The sequence below is a fragment of the Perca fluviatilis genome, chromosome 7 (genome assembly GCF_010015445.1).
Source record: "Perca fluviatilis chromosome 7, GENO_Pfluv_1.0, whole genome shotgun sequence".
In the NCBI taxonomy this organism is placed as follows: Eukaryota; Metazoa; Chordata; class Actinopteri; order Perciformes; family Percidae; genus Perca; species Perca fluviatilis.
The window spans coordinates 24,288,371-24,307,668 of NC_053118.1; the positions used below are offsets into that span (position 1 = coordinate 24,288,371).

The following is a 19,298-nucleotide window of genomic DNA, read 5'->3' on the forward strand; positions in this document are numbered from 1 at the left end:
CTAGATGTTTGACTCTTTTCACCAGCTGCTTGTTTACTTTTTGCGCTGGGCAGGTAAAGCTCCTATCTTGTGTAAGCTTATGTGCAGTGAGTGGCTTTCAATAGGTTTATATGGGAGGTTAATGAGAGCTGGAGCAACATACTGACCAGCAAAACAAATCGTGATTTATTTTTTTTACATTAGGCCTCAAATCAGCATGTTTAACTCTTTCTCCCTCCTGTGCGATATCCCTTCATCTGTCTGATGCATTTCACTCTTCCTCTTTGTCCTGGTAGGAACGACTTCCTGAAAGAGGTGAAGATCCTGTCTCGCCTAAAGGACCCGAACATTATCCATCTGCTAGGAGTGTGTGTGAGCAGTGATCCCCTCTGTATGGTTACGGAGTACATGGAATGTGGAGATTTGAACCAGTATCTGTCCCACAGAGTGCTTCTGGACAAAACAGGGCCTTCACACAACACTCCAACCATCAGGTAAACCAGAAATGTGCACAGTCACTTGCACATGTTAACGGATATAAAATAACAAACAGTAATAGTTTAGATTTATTTATTATTGCCTCCATCTGTCAACTTTTTCCCCCAGTTACCCGGCACTCATCTCCATGGCCAGCCAGATTGCGTCAGGCATGAAGTTCCTCTCTTCCCTTAACTTTGTGCACCGGGATCTGGCCACACGTAACTGTCTGGTCGGGGGTGAGAGGGGTGAGAGTGGAGAGGATCAGGGCGGTGAGCGTCACATCAAGATAGCTGACTTTGGCATGAGCAGGAACTTGTATGCTGGAGACTACTACAGGATCCAGGGCAGAGCTGTGCTGCCAATACGCTGGATGGCCTGGGAGTGTATACTCATGGTGAGACTACAGGAATGTCAATGTTTGTGCATCTGATGGTGTGTTATTTTTGGATATTGTTGATCAGAATCAACTATGTAGTTTTACACTGACTATATATATATATATATATATTTATTTATTTAAAAAATCCAGGAGTTATGTTTAAGAACTAAATAAACTGTATAAAGGCCATTTCCATTATCAAAAATACACTTTAGTGGGAATCTGATGCACCGACAAAATGTGTTTAACCTTTCTCCTTTTTAAAAAAAAAAAAAAGAAAAAATTGCACAAATTTAAAATCTGTAAAATTCAATAATGATGTACTCATATGTGAAAGAAATCTAGTAAATGTGTCATTCCTAATTTTGCCATTCGATGATAATGATGCGGATAATAATTTGGATACTGATGGAAGTTATGATGTTGAAAATGAGTGTCTGGGCGCCCGGATAGCTCAGTTGGTAGAGCGGGCACCCATATGTCGAAGTTTACTCTTCGACACAGCGGGCCTGGGTTCGACTCTGACCTGCGGCCCTTTGCTGCATGTCATTCCCCATCTCGCACCCCTTTCATTTCTTCAGCTGTCCTGTCAATAAAGGCCTAAAAATGCCCAAAAGATATTCTTAAAAAAAAAGAAGAAAATTACCGTGTCTGTCTGTGTGGTTGTGTGCTCCCAGGGTAAGTTCACCACGGCCAGCGATGTGTGGGCGTTTGGGGTCACTCTGTGGGAGATGCTAAGCGTTTGTCAGGAGCAGCCGTACTCCAACCTCACAGATGAACAAGTCATCGACAACGCTGGGGAGTTCTTCAGAGACCAGGGCAGACAGGTACAACACCGAGTCTTTCAGGATCTGTCCTCAGTTGTTAATTTAAAAAAAAAAACACACAATAATACTTTGGCTTTATCACATGTGAAAAAGGTCTCACTAATCAAATGGCCCCCACCTCCATACACCCTCTCTCTCTCTCTCTCTCTCTCTCTCTCTCTCTCTCTCTCTCTCTCTCTCTCTCTCTCTCTCTCTCTCTCGCAGGTGTATCTGAGCAGGCCGGCTGTGTGTCCTCAGGGTCTCTACGAGCTCATGTTGAGCTGCTGGTACAGAGACTGCAAGCTCCGCCCGCCCTTCGACGACATCCACTCCTTTCTTACCGAGGACGCCATGAACATGGTGTAAAGAGAGAAACGCAACAAAGATGGAGGCAACGCTAAAGAGGGGAACCGTCTTTTACGTTTTATGCATCCTTGCTACAGTGCCAAGGTGTGGTGGAGGGGCTGCACAGCAGAGGCAGATGAGAAGGGAGACTGGGTTGCTCGCTTTTATATTTGTACTTTTTTGGGTGAAGGGGGCTGAGACACCGCTGGTTCGGTTTATTTCCACATCAGACCCCCAACCCCAAAGGCAAAACTAACCCCAGCTTAGACGGGTAACAGTCGGAGCTATATTTCACGGGTGGTTGGTGGTGGGTGCAGTCTGCATAGGAACATTCTTTCTTCTCAGATACTTTAACATACAAGCAGGGTTTGTGTGACTGGTGATTAAGTGCTGTAGAGTTAATGACGCAGGAAGCTGCAGAGATTTAATAAAATAAAATACTCCAAACAATGACCATAGCAAGCTAGGACATGAACAATTATTAAGTTTCATGACTTTAATTTATCCATCTCAAATGCTACACGGGGGTAACGGGTGGAGGTGCACACGGCACACAAACTTCTCTGAACAGCACACCTATCGTTCAGACATCAAAGTGCACACACAGGGATTGTCTTAGTATTTATAGTATGTATAACTTTCTGTGCACATTTTAATCAGTCTAAATCAGTAAGATTACTCCACGCTTCTGCCCCTTTTGCCCATCTGAGATGCAAAAAAAATGATAATCCATTAAAAGTCTATGAAAGGATTTTAACTTTCAGACATGACTGATGGCTTTCTAGAACATGAGTGATATGTCCTCTCACCGTGTTTCTTGACCCTTTAACAATCCTCTATCTCAAACCCAAAACCTTACATAGTGGCCCCATCCACAGCTGTAAGTTATTGTGGACTAATGTGAAATGATGTGGACAAGACAACAGCAGCCCCCTTTCTGCGATGACGTTTGTTTACCGACCCCCCTTGTAGTCGGAAAGTCCAAGCAGTTTTTGAACCCCATCTTTGAGCCACAGAGACTGTATCCCTGGTGCCAAATAGACTTCTCAAACCTGAGGAAACGGCACAGAAGAGGAGAGTCTGCTGCTGCCGAGGAGACGTGACCCAAAAAATGGAACGGCTTTTCCAAGCAGAGACAATACTGCCAGCCAGAGCAGTGAGCAGGACGGGACATCTTCAGATGTGACTGCTCAGGTGTTTTGGCAATTTTTTTGTATCTGGCTGCGACACAAAGGATAGATGTAAAATTCCACAACCAGCTGCACTTTAAATCCTACATGCATATCCCTGGCCATGATGAAACTCTTCTCTGTGAGGGGCCTGATATGATTCCTGTTGATGTGGATTCTAATGCATTTCACTTGCAGTGATTTCATATTGTTGCCAAGGGAGATCAAAGTCCAGGACTGTCTGTCTGTCTTGTTAAATCCTCCCCCTACAAGGCATTGCCAAACCATGAGATGTAAAATATAATTTAAAAAATGGAATGGCACCATCAATTAATCTCCTTTTTAAATGTATGACAACCTTTTGTTCGGGGTGTTGAGATGTGATTACTCATCGAATCATTAATTTTTGCTCATCTAAATGCATTACTGTACTCTAAAAACAGTTAATGCATTTCTCAAACTGAATTCTGAGAGTCCTGCTTTCAGTGCGATTGTCAACATTAACCTCTGCATTATCCCACGTTAGTACATTTTGCTGACTGCGGTAGAATCAAAGCTATCTACCTTACTGATTGTATAGCACTGTAAATCAGTCCTGAGATGATCAAGATTATCAAGTAATACATGTATACTGAATGGTTGTGCCATTTGAGTCATTTTTGATACACTGTAGTTCAACTAAACCCATATTTTTTTATATATACTGTATGTACTTAGACGCTCCTTGGTGTTTGATTTTGTCCTTTTGTTTCTTTGAGGTTGAGCATAATAGTATGTACATATTTTAAGGACAGAATTATAATTTTCTTTACTAATATATGGAAAACTCTTTGTTACATTTGGGGTCTTCTGTATCTCTGTAGAACGCTTGCTACCTTGATGCCATTGTAATTCCTGGTCTATTTTTGTAGATGTTTTAATAAAGTTAAACTTTTCAAATAAATTGCTATGTACTCTAGGGCTGTGACTGACCATCATTTTTCATTAGGGATTAATCATTTGGTCAATAAAAAAGTAGAAAAATGCCCTTAATAATTAAAGGTGAAATCCTCAATTTGCTGGTTTTGTCCGACCAACCCAAAGATGATCAATTCACAATGATATAAAACCAAGAAAAGCAGCAAATCTTCACATTTGAACTTCCAAACTTGATTTCGAACAGGTTTCTTGAAAATTGATTGTCTTGAATGATTAGGTTATTAATATAGTTGCTGATTAAATTTCTGCTGATCGATTCATCTCTAGTCTTCTCCACGTGGTCTTAAATGAAACTAATGGGGAAATAAGCAACAGGTTTCAGTGATCAAACCATATTTTATTGTCTACATTATCTTAGAACATCACAGTCAGTGTCACTACAGATACATCTCGAATATTTGACTAGTATACAACTTTAAATCTATGTAACAACTACATATGTCAAGTACAGACATGCAACAACAAATGTTTAAGGAAAAGTAAATAAGTCACAAGAACAAGTAAAGACTGACTTCGGCTTGCATCTATGGCCGTCTCTAGTGATGGCCAATAGTTTAGGATTAGTTGGATATGAGGAAATATTCCCTGACGAGAGAAGTGTAATAGGCTTAAGGCTGCATTTACACCAAAGCCGTTGTAGCAAAAAAGGCGAATCAGTGCATGTGTAGTGAGTTTAGGCAGCGGCGGTGGAGACAGCACAGGATGCTGAAAAAACAGCAGCCTGTGGCGAACCTCTGGCGAAACGCAACCTGGTGTCACACTGCAGTAGCCCATCACGAATCCTACCCACAATCAGACAAAACGCAATGAAGTGGCAAATGGGCCATTGAAGTGACACTCCCACATCGCTGCCTAACCCTGCGCTAATAGCCGCAACGCCTGATTTGGTGTGAATGCAGGCTAAGTAAAGAAGTCGACTTGACTGTTGGGTTTTGAACAGGCACTTGGCGGTAACAAAATGCATATGGCTTGGAAGCTAGAAAACTTCTGTTAGAGAAAAGTCTAAATCAAGTCAAAATCTATGATACTCAAATTCACATGCTCATAGAAAATCAGAACACCAAATAAAAAACATTATATTATCTCCCGTTAAGTCAGTTTAAAATCTAGGCAGCAAAGTCAAAAGTCAATGTTTTGGGAAACCATTTTAGCTCGTTCACATCAACCACTTCCTTCTCCTTCATTCTGAAACACAAAAGAAAACCTTCCACTGATATAATTTTGGGCCCAGTAACTCAGTCACTTCATGTGTAATAATTGACAATTGGACAAAGAGTAAATAAACATGAAGCTAGGTTGTGTTGGGTAAATTCTATAGAATTACAACAACAGCAATGATATACCCACCACAAAACTATAAGGTGGTGCTGTAATAAGGAACTCCACACCATTTAAGGAATTGAAAGGCACAAAAAAACTACAGCCATAAACAGTTTCCATATTGTAAAAAAAAAAAAAAAAAAAAAAAAACAGCTGATTGACCAAGTCCCTATGCAGAGAAACTGAGGCTGGTTGCAGTAAAGTTAAAAAAAAAAAAAATTAAAAAAACTTGCATACTTCAGATCAAGTATAAAACAACAAAAGACAGGAATTCCTACTTAGAGGCTTTTGTCTCCTCTGGTTAAAAAAATAAGTAGCTTCATTAATGTAATGTAATGTATGTCTTGCAGCACAATAAAAAATCCCATTAGAAGGAAGAGGAACCCGGAAAAAGAGACACAAGTGAAACATGCATGCACACAGACAAGACTATGTTGCTGCAGTCGTTACAGTGGTTATAGGCACAAAGAGGAGATGTAGAGCTCCTAGTCTGAATATTGATGACACCTCTCTTGATTACTTCTACTCTCCCTCTCTTCTTAATTCACACGGGAGGGCTTTGCTCCAACCTGCAAAGTCAACGAGAGACACTTGAGTTATTAAACACCAGCACCAGTCGTTCTGTCTCACATCTGTCTTTTACACACATACTGTATGCCAGCTTACCTGAGAGATTCTGACTCCGGTGAGGTTCTCCACAGCGGCAGGCAGCCTGGTCATAATATCTAGCACCTCTCCAGTAAGTTTGGCTACTCCCACCTCTGAGTTGCCACTGGACACCATGGTGATCTTCTGAGCCTGTAACAGTGGCCTGCTGATCTCCTCCGCCATCTGTAGGACAAGAAAGAACAGAGGAATCAATCATTTAATTGGGTGTTATTTGTGCGAGTCTCTTTCGGATTGTACCACAGACACAAAACACTTCTTGTTCTTCAGCTATGGGGAAGTGCAAGTTTAGCGATACAAAATGAATTTAGGGCTTGTTGATGTTGTCATAAAGGTCTTAAACAGTCTCAAATTTTGCATAGTGAAACCTGCAGAAACCCTGAATAAGAGCTACACAACTTTGCTGCAAAAAGAAGAGAAATATGTAACAAAATATATTTTTGTTTGATTTTCTTTAAAAGGCCTTGAGGTTGCTTAATGACAGATCCTGAATAATAAAATCAGTTGAGTGGGCAAAAAATAATTCCCAAATAATAATCAACAGGACTAAATTAACTTAATGTGAATTGTTTATGTGAAGCCACAGTTACAGTAAAATAAAATGAAGGACCCTCCAAGACCATCATGCGGCCATGCTGATAAAAAAAAAGTGGAAATGCTCATAAAGATAGATAAAATGCTGTCAAACAATCTTAATGTGGATTAATCACCTATAACTAATTTAGAATAAAAATAACACTAAAGGTCTTCTGGCATGAGGCCATGCTGTGACACCAACAGCAAGTCTATGGAGTAATAAAAAATTAAAAAAAAACACAGGTGGTAACTTTTGTTAGAGTAAAAAGACCACTTGTAGTTTGCAAGGTTTGTTAATACCACAGTATTTTCATTTTGCAGCTCTAACATTTATCTTCATCTATTCATTCATCCATGAGAGTCAAACTGACCAGTGGCAGTTTCTCCAGCAGCATGTCCACCATGGCTCCATCTTTGTACTGCTCAAAGGCCTCTGCTTTCTTGGCCATCTGCTCTGCCTCTGCACGGCCCTTAGCCTCCACGGCAAAAGCCTCTGCATCGCCCTTCATCTACACACACACACACACACACACACACACACACACACACACACACACACACACACACACACACACACACACACACACACACACACACACACACACACACACACACACACACACACACAGAGTTAGGATTACAATAGAAAGACTACAAGTCCTGGCAGTAATAATTATTGGTAAATGTGATATCGTGAACAGAAAGGGAGGGTAAAGTGGAAATGAGATGGGAGTATTTCAGAATAAAAGGAAACATGCGGTAGGACTCACTTTGATGGACTCAGCCTCAGCCTCGGCCTCCATGATAAGCTGTAGGCTGCCAGGAGTGAAGTAAGATTGAAAATTGTTTAACGGTCTTAAGTATACTTTTGTTTAATTTTGTCCTTTCTCTGTGCTGTGTTTATGTGTTTTATAGATGATCAACTCTCATCAGTACTATACAAGACAACAGTATTTGGGCTCTAGCACTCACCGCTGTGCCTCAGCCAGCCTCTCCATTCTGTATTTCTCTGCTTCTGCAGGCTTCCTAACTTTGGCCTCCAGCTCATTCTCCTTGCGAATAATCTCCTGCTCCTGCAGTAAAATCTGCTGAGTCCGCTCCACCACCTGAATCTGCATCTTCTCCTCCTCAATGCGCTGCTTGGTCTTGGCCACCTGTAGAGGGAAGCAGAGGAAAAAAGCAAATTCCAACACTACTCAGCCTTCAATCACTGAAAAGTAATCAGGTATCGTCTACAATCTGGATCGGTCCAATTGATAGAAACTCGACCAGCAAGCCCAAAAAATCTGTGAAAGAGGTGTGCGCAGGCTGAACAGACTGACCAGGCCGGCCGAAATTTCGCCAGCCTAACAAAAACACAGCAAATTTAAAAGCCCTCACAGCGTGGCCCTAGAAGATCAGACCATGAACTGTACCTGAAGCTGATAGGCCATTTCTGACTGAGCCTTCTTGGTGTTGACCTCAACATCATAGTCGGCCTTTTTCAGCTCGTAGTCTCTCTGGGCTTTTGCCATTTCAATCTCGTTCTTGTACTGAGCCGAAACCTTCTCCTGCATCGCGTGGGCCTCCTGTGTAGACAATATAGCAAAACACCAAATTTTGGCATTTCTTTTCAAATGATGGATTGTTATCATTTTCAGATTACCCATATGAGCACATAGGCAGAATGACAGGGATGAAGAAAGAAGCTTATTTTACCCTCATGACAGAATCTCGTTTGTACTGAGCTTCTCCGATTCTGGCATCCTTCTGCACCTGCGCTGTTCTAGCTTTACCCAGGGAGTGAAGGTAGTCCTGCGAGAGAAAGAGAAAGAGAGCGAGAGAGAGAGCGAGAGAGCAAGAGAGGGAGAAACAGTCAAATATGAGACAACACAGCTGGAGCAGTAAAAAGGAAGGTAGTGCATTAGGCAAACAAAAACAAGAGATGGTGTCATTACCACTAAAGCACTTAGACCTAATCCATCACTAATGTAAAGAGCAGTTGTTCAGGACTTTTGAATCAGAGACATTGAGTCAATATCAATCAAGTGCATTACTGTAACAGAGGAAAGCATAGGAGACCAAAAGCTTTCATATAAAAATAAATAAATAAAAGGTTTCAGGCTTACAGCAACACTTCAGATCGCTGCTGCTCCAGTATTTAGTGTTTGGTGTATTGATCATCAGATTTTTGTCATTAGCACTGGCAAAAAAATGAACTCAATCTAACTTAAAGTACCTGATCATCATGAACATCTTTGAGCGTGTAGCTGACGACACCAATTCCCATGTTGACCAGGTCAGAGGAGGCCACCTTAAAGACCTGCTCGGAGAACTTCTTACGATCCTGGTAGATCTCCTGTACACAAATAGAGAGATATTCATACTAGTTGTATATGGGCATTCACTTAGTGGTTAATAAAAACATTAGGCTTAACAATCTTTTATTGCCGGAAAATGTCAAGCAAGTCAGCAAAGGTCAGTACACCACACCAACCTCCACGGTCAAATGGGCAATGATGGCTCTCTGGTGTCCCTCCAGTGTTTCTAGCGCAATGTTGGCAATCTCAGCCTCAGATTTGCCCATAAACATTTGACAGGCGGTGGCCAACATCTCTTTGTTCTGGCCCTGGATCTTCACCTGAAAAAAGACAGGGAAAGAAAATGTGAGGTTGGACATGGGGGCGTCCCATTGACCCTCTCCATCCAGCCTCAACCTTTTTTAAGTGTCATCTTCTTTTCCCTTGTGTACCAACATAACCTTCAAACTGAACTGGATATGCATGTTGTGGGTATATATAGTACTACTGATGAGTCTTTTGCTCTACTATACTTGCACTAGTTTAATTTGCTTGTGTTTCCTTCATTTTGTGTTTTTAAAGTAATCATACACTAGCTACTTGTTCCCATCCACTCATACTGTAAATCCTTCATTTATCATACAGAGAGCATCAGGCCTGTGTGTGCAACAGTCTTCTGTAGAAAGATGTTGATTTGAAATAGCTGACCCCCTTCCCTGCCTTTTGGGGTCAATGAAAAATATGTTGAATATATTTTAATTAGGGCCGGGTATCGTTCAAAAACTTTCGATACCAGTACCGATACCAATACCAATACCGTGACTTTGATACCGGTTCCTAAATGATTTTTTCGATACCAATTTAATAAAACAAAAAAGAAATTACAACGTTACACATTGAGGCACAAATCTCTCTATTTATATTTCTTCTCCTACTACATGAGCCCCGTTCTGTGCGTAACATAGTTTTTCCTGTCTCCCTCTGCGACGTGCAATGTTAGACAGCCAATCACAGACATTATTAGATCTTGGTAGAAGCATGCTGCATACTTATTGGCTCACTGACACTGATGAGATTTACTCCTTAGGTATTGAATGACGAGGCATTTTTCAATACTCAATACTTTAGAGGCCATTCGTTCAGTGCCTAAAAAGTATTAAATTCGGTACCCAGCCCTGACTTTAATAACTTTTTTTCTAGAAATATGCACAGTTTTTTTGACTCCATTTAATAGAAGCCTAATGGTATTTCAGTCATCCAATTCTCAAAGCATACCTGTGCAATGCCAGTGACAGAGATAGGGACCCCATGACGGGTGTAGACTTTGTCACTCTTCACATTTAGAGTCAGCGTGTTGAGTGTGATTCTGAGAAGAAAGGACATACAATAAAAGGGTGGCATGGATGAGATGTAATAACAAAGAGCAGCCCAGTAATGGATACAGCATTCAGAATAGGTATGATATGAGTAACTATGAGCATTTATTTCCCTTGTTTGTTGACTAAACATTAAATCAGGCAGTTATTTTATACCTAAAACAGAAGAATGAAATAGGGACTGACCTCTGGATCTTCTGAATACATGGGAGAACAAACACTCTTCCTCCGGCAATCATTAGAGGAGGAGAACGGCCAAAGCCTGGAGGGAAAGAAAACATAGGACATAGTTGAACTTGCAACCCCGTATTACAACAATATGAGTAATGCTGTTTATTCATTACAGCTACATATTCTAGCAAGCTGGACAATTCCTATATTACTCTTCATTCCTAGTGTTGCTCAATATGATCTTATCACAAGACATGTGATGACTAAATCACGTGACACAAGTTTACTGGACCACTGTGAACTAAACCGGTTTCCTACCACAGGATTATTACAGTGACCTCCTGGAAAATTTTAACAATATTTCACAATCATGAAAGGCTCAAGTGTTTCATTAACCAACTTTTCTAAAAAATAAATAAATAAAAAAAAGTCTGTGCTATAATGAGAAATAATCATGAATCCATGAGATGTGGGCAAAATAAATCAAGCAAATCTCTTACCAGACACCACCATAGCTTCATTGGGTCCACAAGTGTAAAACATCTTGAATCCTGATTTGAGGCAAAATAAAATAAAGCAAGACATGTCAAAGTATACACATTACTACAGTTAGCTAAGAAAAAGGGAGAATGATGTTTTCTTTGATATATACTGATATATTAGATATATGAAAGAAAGCTGAATACCAAAGTATGTTTATTTCTATATTGTAGAGAACATGCACCACTGCTCAGTGGATCCATGAACAATAACATATATATGACAGTATCAAACACTATATTCTGAGTTGAACCTTAAATACAGCTTTACATTGATGGCACCACCATAAAAATATGCACTGATATTAACAATTATTCATTTGCTCATTTTTAATTATCATGAACTCAACAGTTTTTTATTGGATCGATGAGATTGTTTAGTGTGTAAAGACAGTCAAGAGTATGGTAGTAAATCACAGGTTACAACTGACACATGTCTATGTCAATCATTCAAGCCAAACCCTCAATTAGGCTTCAGAGAACCAGACTGTTCCTGCCCCCTTATAACAAACCAAAACAGGGCAGCCGGGTCGGTTTGACTATAAACCTGTTCCCTTTAACGAGCAATGCGTGGTCGAATATTAGTTAAAACCATAAAACAGTAAAACACCTCGGTGCTTTAAAGAATAACGTCGAGCACACAGTATATTGAATGTAAAACCGACTAACGGCCTGCAAAGAAAGATAACGATAGCTAATGTTAGCTCATAGAAGACAGCGAAATAGGGTCTGTGGTCGATAACGTCACTAACGTTACGCATGTGGAAAACAAAACAGTACAGCTATTAGCTACAACTACACAATAAATCGAACTAATCGTTCCGTTTATCTTACCGATATCCGGTCAATACAAAAAGCAATCCTTTTTTAGAATAAATCGAGGTCAGTCTCCTGATTCTACGGTCTGTCAGTTAGCTAGCTAGCTGTTTCCCGTCAACTGGAATGGCAAAAATTTCAGTAAGGAGGGGGAAGTGAAGTGTGCAGTGACCACGCCTATCCTCACTACACTGATGACGTCTGTCTGACGCCATCTAGTTGTCGATCGTGATAACTGCATCTCCACTGCACTTGCATTATATCATATTACCGGTATATTATATCATATTATATTGTATTATATATATATCTATCTATCTATCTATCTATCTATCTATCTATCTATCTATCTATCTATCTATCTATCTATCTATCTATCTATCTATCTATCTGTATGTAATGCAACTGCTCTACCATAAAGCCTACTGTTATGATGCCTATAAGGTTGTCCTTTACACTGTAGAGATGTAATTCAATTATGTATATTTTAGCATTACGGTCTTAGTTAGTGACTGCATTGTATCCAGAGGTGTTTATAATATTCTATCCCCCTCGTGTATGCTATGTAAATGGGAAGGACACAAACATTAGAAACACTTCTCAATATAATGTAGTCCAGTACAACGACTTTGCGTCGAAAGGAGCCAGTTGAGGTGGTTCGGGCATCTGGTGAGGATGCCCCCTGGGCGCCTCCCTAGGGAGGTGTTCCAGGCACGTCCAGCTGGGAGGAGGCCTCGGGGAAGACCCAGGACTAGGTGGAGGGATTATATCTCCAACCTGGCCTGGGAACGCCTCGGGATCCCCCAGTCGGAGCTGGTTAATGTTGCTCGGGAAAGGGAAGTTTGGGGTCCCCTGCTGGAGCTGCTCCCCCCCGCGACCCGACACCGGATAAGCGGACGAAGATGGATGGATGGATGGACAGTACAACATCACCTTAAACTATAACCTCAGTAATAAACAATTGGATTTCACATCCCAACAATGTCAGGAATGTTAGACCTTCCTCCACAACAAACACGTAACATTATAAATTTTGTAGAGGTAGAATTTATGCAGTGTTGCATTAAATTGCAGGTGTACCTATTAAGTAGCCACTGAGTGTATACAGTAACTATTACAATCTTGTTTAAGATGTTCGAGATAGTTTGAAACTGTTGATTTCCATTGACCTTGGTCTTTTTGCATTGCCTAAGGAATTAGTTGCCAGCTGTCTCAGCAAAGTCTGTAACCGGGCCTGACATTCTTACATAATATTCTATGGCTTATTTGTGCACTGAATGTCTGATTTAGAGGGTACAGTGTTTAGCAGACAGAGAACACACCACACAAAACACATGATTGCATTAACAGTACATTAACTGTCCGTGATGACATTTTAACTATCACCATTAACGTTCATCAAGAAAAAAATAAAATAAACATATAGTCAACTCATCACTAATGTATCTCAACAGTTGCTCTTCTACATGATTGATGGCTGTACTGGAATAATGCCTGAAGTAGCTGCTGCACAACATGTGTTATGTATTTAGATATCACAGTAATGTGAAAGATTGCAATGGAGTCTTAACTTACAATTAGACTCAGTGGTACGACTATGATTGCTTCTATTAGTAACATAAATTTAGTTGAGTAAAATATACATTATGTTGAAAAAAAAAATAACATCAAGCATTTTAAACTAGACTATTTCATATAAAATAAGATCATCCAGCAGCAGAGATTAGCTCATACTGTAATCCACTGTTAAAACTCTAATCTGATTATATAATAGACATGGAGGGTTGGATTTGCTCCAGTTGGATGGGATCTGGCCTCCGGGCCTGGCTCACCGATCCTATCCACTCTGACCAGACTTCAAGCATTGAGCCCAGATTCTTTGCCACAGGTGTGAGGGTTCCTGGAGCAAAGATGTTTTCCTCCTTTTTGTCCATGTCTTTGAGTCGAGGACGAGGGATGTTAGTTCCCAAAGCCTCTCTGAAGGTTGCATTCACATTCAGTGCTTAGCCTACATGAAGGCTACACAGGTCTTAAAAGAAAAAATGCACCAGATCCCAGTTCAACATGACTCCTGGCCTACTGAGCTTAAAACTCTGATTTGACAGTTTGACAGACAAAAGAATTAATTAATTATCAAGACCATGTAATAGCTATGATAAAAAAAAACAACAACAGAACAGTACTAATGGAGTCTTATGGTGAGACAAAGGACTTGAGCTGGCTGACCCCATCTTGTCCCTGGCTTGAAACTGAAATGTCTGCCATCTGTCTACTCTGCAGGGAGTGTTACAGTCAAAAGAGTAATTTCAAACTGCTGATTGGTTGTTTGGCTCTGAAAAAGCAAGAAACAAGAAAAGTGCAATACATGTCACTGGGGTGTTTCTGGACACTAGCTGGTAAAATCTAAATCTGGTCAATCTCTGTTATTTTATTTCCACACCCTGATCTGCCGAAGCGCCCCTCCTTACTCCGGCTGTGGGTCAGGCTTCTCAGCCAATCCCCGTTCGCAGCAGCTGGGTCTGGGGCTAGCCACGCCCACTCCCCGGCCCCAGCCTATTCTGGAAACGCTCCAACGATATAAATCCATTGTCCGGCACTTTCACATTAGTCTAGGGTCGGCTCCTCGCCCGCGAGTAACGCGTCTGCTCGTCGCTGTAAAACTTTAGCAACCACTATGAGGGAAATCGTGCACATCCAAGCTGGCCAGTGCGGCAACCAGATTGGTGCCAAGGTAAGAACATTATTGAGAAATATAGTTATTGTGATTGATTTATTCCTTTACAAAATTACGTTTCCTCTTACTAATGAAAACGTCACAGGCTCATTATGCAGGACATACTCATTAAGTCTTTATGTAGGCTATGGCTGATTGTTTGATTATGTATGAAGACAAAGGACTCCTTTTGTCTCATTATGCACAAATAGGCTAAATAAAAACATTTATTTTATATGTAGGCCTACATATTATACTTTTGTGTATTTAAACACATCATAAATCATTAAATATTGCTCTTAGATGTTGATCAACAACTGTTGATATTAATCTGATCTGTCTGCATCTTTTGCACTGCGGTAGCCTAACTAGGTGGGTGTGGAGCAGCGGACCGTGCTTACTCGCATTGAAATAACGGTATAACGGGGCTCTTGTGTCTCGACGGTTTTGTTCACACAACACCGGGCGTGTCTGCGTCTCAACAGTTGTGGATTCAATTGACCTTAAGATATTGTCTGGGGGGGAAAAGAATACGAAAAAAAAAAAAGTCCATTCTTCACTTGTCAGAGCTCCTCAGTCAGTGTAGCCTACTCTGCAGTCGTTTCTTTGTCTTGCACAGGCAGATATGGCTGTTTTTTTCAGACAATGAGTGGGAGCTGGGATGGGAGAGGCCTGGTTAATTTTTCCCTCAAATGACTAATGGATCAATACCCCATATTGATTAGATTTGATTCCTGCGGGCTGTAGATGCATACTGATATTTCAGCTAGTGAGAAAGAAGGGGGCCCGTGGAAAGGGTGTGGCATGGATAATTGGTGAAGAAAGAATTGCTCCTTTTAAAAAAGACTGATAAAGGGCATTTTCTGAAAGACATCATCATTGCTTTTAGAAATGAAATACTCTCACTCTTGCATATCATTGTAATGCATTCGACACTGTAGTCTAATGGGGCTCTGCAGTCTGCCTCACAATACATCACCCACACAGTCCTACAGTAACAATTGCAGTCTGCTACAGTATGTCTTCTTGGCCCATTATTACCCTGTCTTATTTTGTTTTACAACTGATCATTTGCTACAGACAGCATATGTTTAAGTGGGATCTCTCAAACACACAGGAATCTTGCACTGGTATTCAAATATACTTCGTAGACCCCATTAACAATGGCCCATATACATCATTATCGTAGTGGTGCTCTGCTGACAGAGATTTTAATGTCCAGTAAAGCAGGGCAGATCTTTGTAGTCAATAGTCTTTCCTCTCCTAACCAAATTAGGGGTAGGGTGGGGGAGGAATGGAGGAAACAGCTGATGCACAGTGGGTGAAGTCATTGGGTTCTCAATTGACTTGATATGCAATTGCTGGCAATACCTTGGAATAGCTATAGAACTATATAAAATAAAGACAACATATTACCATTTTATACAGTATACTTGTATGACATTTTATAGCAGTTGAGCCAAAATAGTGCAAATAATGTGTACACATAGGCTTGTGCAATTGGAGTTGATGCAGTACATTTATATCCATCTACCCTTTTAAAGCATGGAGTTTCATTTGTGTCTTTGTGTTGCCCAATATGGTGTTAAAATAACCACTGGCAGTGAGTATCTCCATTTGTTTCCATTCCCCCAGGACTCATTGACTCAGATGTCCAGTGGATATGATTGACAGAATTGCTGAAGAGCTACATTGTACTGAATTAGGTCAGGGTGTGGCATTGCTTTCCTGCTTATTGTCCTCATTCTTTCACTTTGATTTTTTCAGTCTTTACTTATAGCCATCTACCGTGTCACTGTCAAATATTTCTTTTGGTCATTCTTTTTCAGCTCTTTGTTCTCTTTATCCTGCTGTTATCTGCCTCATATTAAGGTCACTTGGTCATTTTTGTTTCATATGGTCTTATTTAAATGTCATGATACTTAGACCACAGCTGACTGCCAATCTCTTAAGTACTGAGCAGCAATACAGCCCGCTTATCCAGATTACTCTAAATCCTCCTATTGCTGCTGTTAGCAGAAAATCACAGGCTATATTACAAAAAAAGCCTTAGTTGGAAGATATCACAAAAATATGTGCACGCAAATGGCTACCTGCATATGCAACAGTCACTCCCGCTTATGGGATGTAATGCATAGCATACACACTGTGAGTGTATAAAGGGAACAAGATATGAATACACATCTGAAGACAATCTCTGTGTGTCTTCACTGTAGTGTGACCAGGGGCGTAGCACAAAATTCTGGGCCCTGTAGAAAGGCACTCTCTATGGCCCCCTTCCCACATCCACAGCTATTCATTCTAACATCTTTCTGGGCCCTCCTTACATGATGGCCCTGGGTACTCAGTCCCCTTTTCACCCCCAGTCCGACACCCCTGAGTGTGACTGCCTGGAGTTTATTTTCAGTGTTGCCTTGCAGTGATCTGTAGCCCCTTTGTGCTCCCTCTTTTGCATTTTACATAACAGAACTGCATTCTGCTAGTTCATCAGTCGATGACGAAATATTAACAGATGCATTGTAATGAATGGGTTAATATATGGCTTGGTGAAAGGGAAAATCTAGTCATTTTCATCAGAATCCAAAAATGCAAACCCACTGCTGTTTTACTCGTTTAAAGTCCCCAGTCCCATAAACCACATTGCTAATGGATACATGTGTACTTTCTTTGCAAGTAACTGTCATGCGATCCCTACAATTTTGTGTCTGCAGTTCTGGGAAGTCATCAGCGATGAGCACGGCATCGATCCCACAGGGACTTACCATGGAGACAGTGACCTGCAGCTGGACAGGATCAGTGTCTATTACAATGAGGCTACAGGTCAGTTACCTTCCTAACATCTTTTTTGTATATAAATGAAGGGTATATCATATGAACTCATGTTCAGCTTTGCCATTTTATTCTGAAGTACAACTTAAGACATGTAATTACCATCTCATGTCTTTCTCACATCATATATCCTGTGTAACATCCAAGACTGTGGTTTTACTGTGTTATTGAATTGGTATGTTTTCTCTCTCCCTGTCTTTTCTCTTTCTCGCGAAGGAGGTAAATATGTGCCTCGAGCCATTCTGGTGGACTTGGAGCCTGGCACCATGGACTCTGTGAGGTCTGGACCCTTTGGGCAGATCTTCAGACCTGACAATTTTGTGTTCGGTGGGTGGAATAAAGCCATAGTGTCATGACACTGAATGACCAAAGCCTTTTATGAGCAGGGGGAAAGAATGGCTCACCTGTGTGTCACTCCTTCCCCACCAGGTCAGAGTGGTGCTGGAAACAACTGGGCCAAGGGTCACTACACAGAAGGAGCTGAGTTGGTGGACTCAGTCCTGGATGTGGTCCGCAAAGAGTCAGAGAGCTGTGACTGCCTGCAGGGCTTCCAGCTCACCCACTCTCTTGGTGGCGGAACTGGATCCGGTATGGGAACCCTGCTCATCAGCAAGATCCGTGAGGAGTACCCCGACCGTATCATGAACACTTTCAGCGTGGTGCCTTCCCCCAAGGTAACTTACCCTTGTAAAAGAGCATACACATTTTTTGTTTTAATTTTAGGTTCTCTTGCCTTAGGGTTTCTCTTCTAAGATCATGAGAGTGAAGAAAGATTCTGTGTGTTTTCTGTCCTCAGGTGTCAGACACAGTGGTTGAGCCTTATAATGCAACCCTCTCAGTCCACCAGCTTGTAGAGAACACAGATGAAACCTACTGTATTGACAATGAGGCCCTGTATGACATCTGCTTCCGCACTCTCAAATTGACCACACCCACCTACGGAGACCTTAACCACCTTGTGTCCGCCACCATGAGTGGGGTCACCACCTGCCTGCGCTTTCCTGGTCAGCTCAATGCTGATCTACGCAAACTGGCTGTCAACATGGTGCCTTTCCCCCGTTTGCACTTCTTCATGCCTGGCTTCGCCCCACTGACCAGCAGAGGCAGCCAGCAGTACAGAGCCCTCACAGTTCCCGAGCTCACCCAGCAAGTGTTTGATGCCAAGAATATGATGGCTGCATGCGACCCACGTCACGGCCGCTATCTGACCGTCGCCGCCGTGTTCCGTGGGCGCATGTCCATGAAGGAAGTTGACGAGCAGATGCTCAACGTCCAGAACAAGAACAGCAGTTACTTTGTCGAATGGATCCCCAACAATGTGAAGACCGCCGTCTGTGACATTCCACCCCGTGGCCTCAAGATGGCTGTCACTTTCATTGGCAACAGCACAGCCATTCAGGAGCTGTTCAAGCGCATCTCAGAGCAGTTCACAGCCATGTTCCGCCGGAAGGCCTTCTTGCATTGGTACACAGGTGAAGGTATGGATGAGATGGAGTTCACTGAAGCAGAGAGCAACATGAATGATCTGGTGTCTGAGTACCAGCAGTACCAGGATGCCACTGCTGAAGAAGAGGGTGAATTTGAGGAGGAGGCTGAAGATGATGCTTAAAGATAAAGATGTGAAGGTCAAGACATCAATGCCAAAACGAAAAATAATCAGAAAAGAACAACCACAAAGGTAACCAAGGAAAAAGCTTAGTGTCTGAAGCATTGCTAGAATTAAATTTTAGCATACATTAGATATCTCTTGTTAGTTACTGCAAATAAAATTGAAAATAAAATTGATATTTGAAAACTTGTGTGCCTTTAATTATTGCTATGATATAAATTATTTGTCTGATAAAACATACAACTCAGCCATCAAATTTCAATCACAT

The 19,298-nt window shown here is 41.4% G+C and overlaps 3 protein-coding genes across 6 annotated transcripts in view; 2 read left to right on the forward strand and 1 right to left on the reverse strand.

The window, feature by feature from the left end:
* Positions 1-4,116, forward strand: part of ddr1 (discoidin domain receptor tyrosine kinase 1) — a 39,284-nt gene extending 35,168 nt beyond the window's left edge. For all 4 annotated transcript variants that reach the window (XM_039805676.1, XM_039805677.1, XM_039805679.1 and 1 more), the window contains 4 exons: positions 276-473; positions 586-853; positions 1,516-1,665; positions 1,870-4,116. In XM_039805676.1, coding sequence (XP_039661610.1) covers positions 276-473; positions 586-853; positions 1,516-1,665; positions 1,870-2,010 — 757 coding nt within the window. In that variant the 3' untranslated portion in view covers positions 2,011-4,116. The remainder of the gene's footprint in view (positions 1-275; positions 474-585; positions 854-1,515; positions 1,666-1,869) is intronic.
* Positions 4,117-4,452: 336 nt separating this feature from the next.
* flot1b (flotillin 1b) lies at positions 4,453-12,039 on the reverse strand. The gene is made up of 13 exons (XM_039805681.1): positions 11,898-12,039; positions 11,025-11,075; positions 10,540-10,615; positions 10,253-10,343; positions 9,175-9,318; positions 8,917-9,036; positions 8,397-8,492; positions 8,114-8,266; positions 7,671-7,852; positions 7,469-7,514; positions 7,070-7,207; positions 6,123-6,287; positions 4,453-6,025 (listed from the first exon to the last, which is right to left on the reverse strand). The coding sequence occupies exons 2-13, from the start codon at positions 11,065-11,067 to the stop codon at positions 5,996-5,998; spliced, it is 1,284 nt and encodes a 427-aa protein (XP_039661615.1). The 5' UTR covers positions 11,068-11,075; positions 11,898-12,039; the 3' UTR covers positions 4,453-5,995.
* A 2,428-nt stretch (positions 12,040-14,467) lies between these two features.
* On the forward strand, positions 14,468-19,210 carry tubb5 (tubulin, beta 5). The gene is made up of 5 exons (XM_039805680.1): positions 14,468-14,610; positions 17,304-17,412; positions 17,638-17,748; positions 17,851-18,095; positions 18,218-19,210. Exons 1-5 carry the CDS (start codon positions 14,554-14,556, stop codon positions 19,028-19,030), a joined length of 1,335 nt encoding a protein of 444 aa, XP_039661614.1. The 5' UTR covers positions 14,468-14,553; the 3' UTR covers positions 19,031-19,210.
* Positions 19,211-19,298: the final 88 nt, after the last annotated feature.

Coding starts and splice junctions, on each gene's coding strand:
- flot1b (XM_039805681.1), bottom strand. CDS start 11,067: ATGTTTTACACTTGTGGACCCAATGAAGCTATGGTGGTGTCTG. Junction 7,853..8,113: donor AAATGGCCTATCAGCTTCAG/GTACAGTTCATG, acceptor TTCCCTCTACAG/GTGGCCAAGACCAAGCAGCG. Junction 7,208..7,468: donor CTGAGGCTGAGTCCATCAAA/GTGAGTCCTACC, acceptor GTGTGTGTGTAG/ATGAAGGGCGATGCAGAGGC.
- tubb5 (XM_039805680.1), top strand. CDS start 14,554: ATGAGGGAAATCGTGCACATCCAAGCTGGCCAGTGCGGCAACCAGATT. Junction 14,611..17,303: donor GCAACCAGATTGGTGCCAAG/GTAAGAACATTA, acceptor TTGTGTCTGCAG/TTCTGGGAAGTCATCAGCGA. Junction 18,096..18,217: donor GCGTGGTGCCTTCCCCCAAG/GTAACTTACCCT, acceptor TTCTGTCCTCAG/GTGTCAGACACAGTGGTTGA.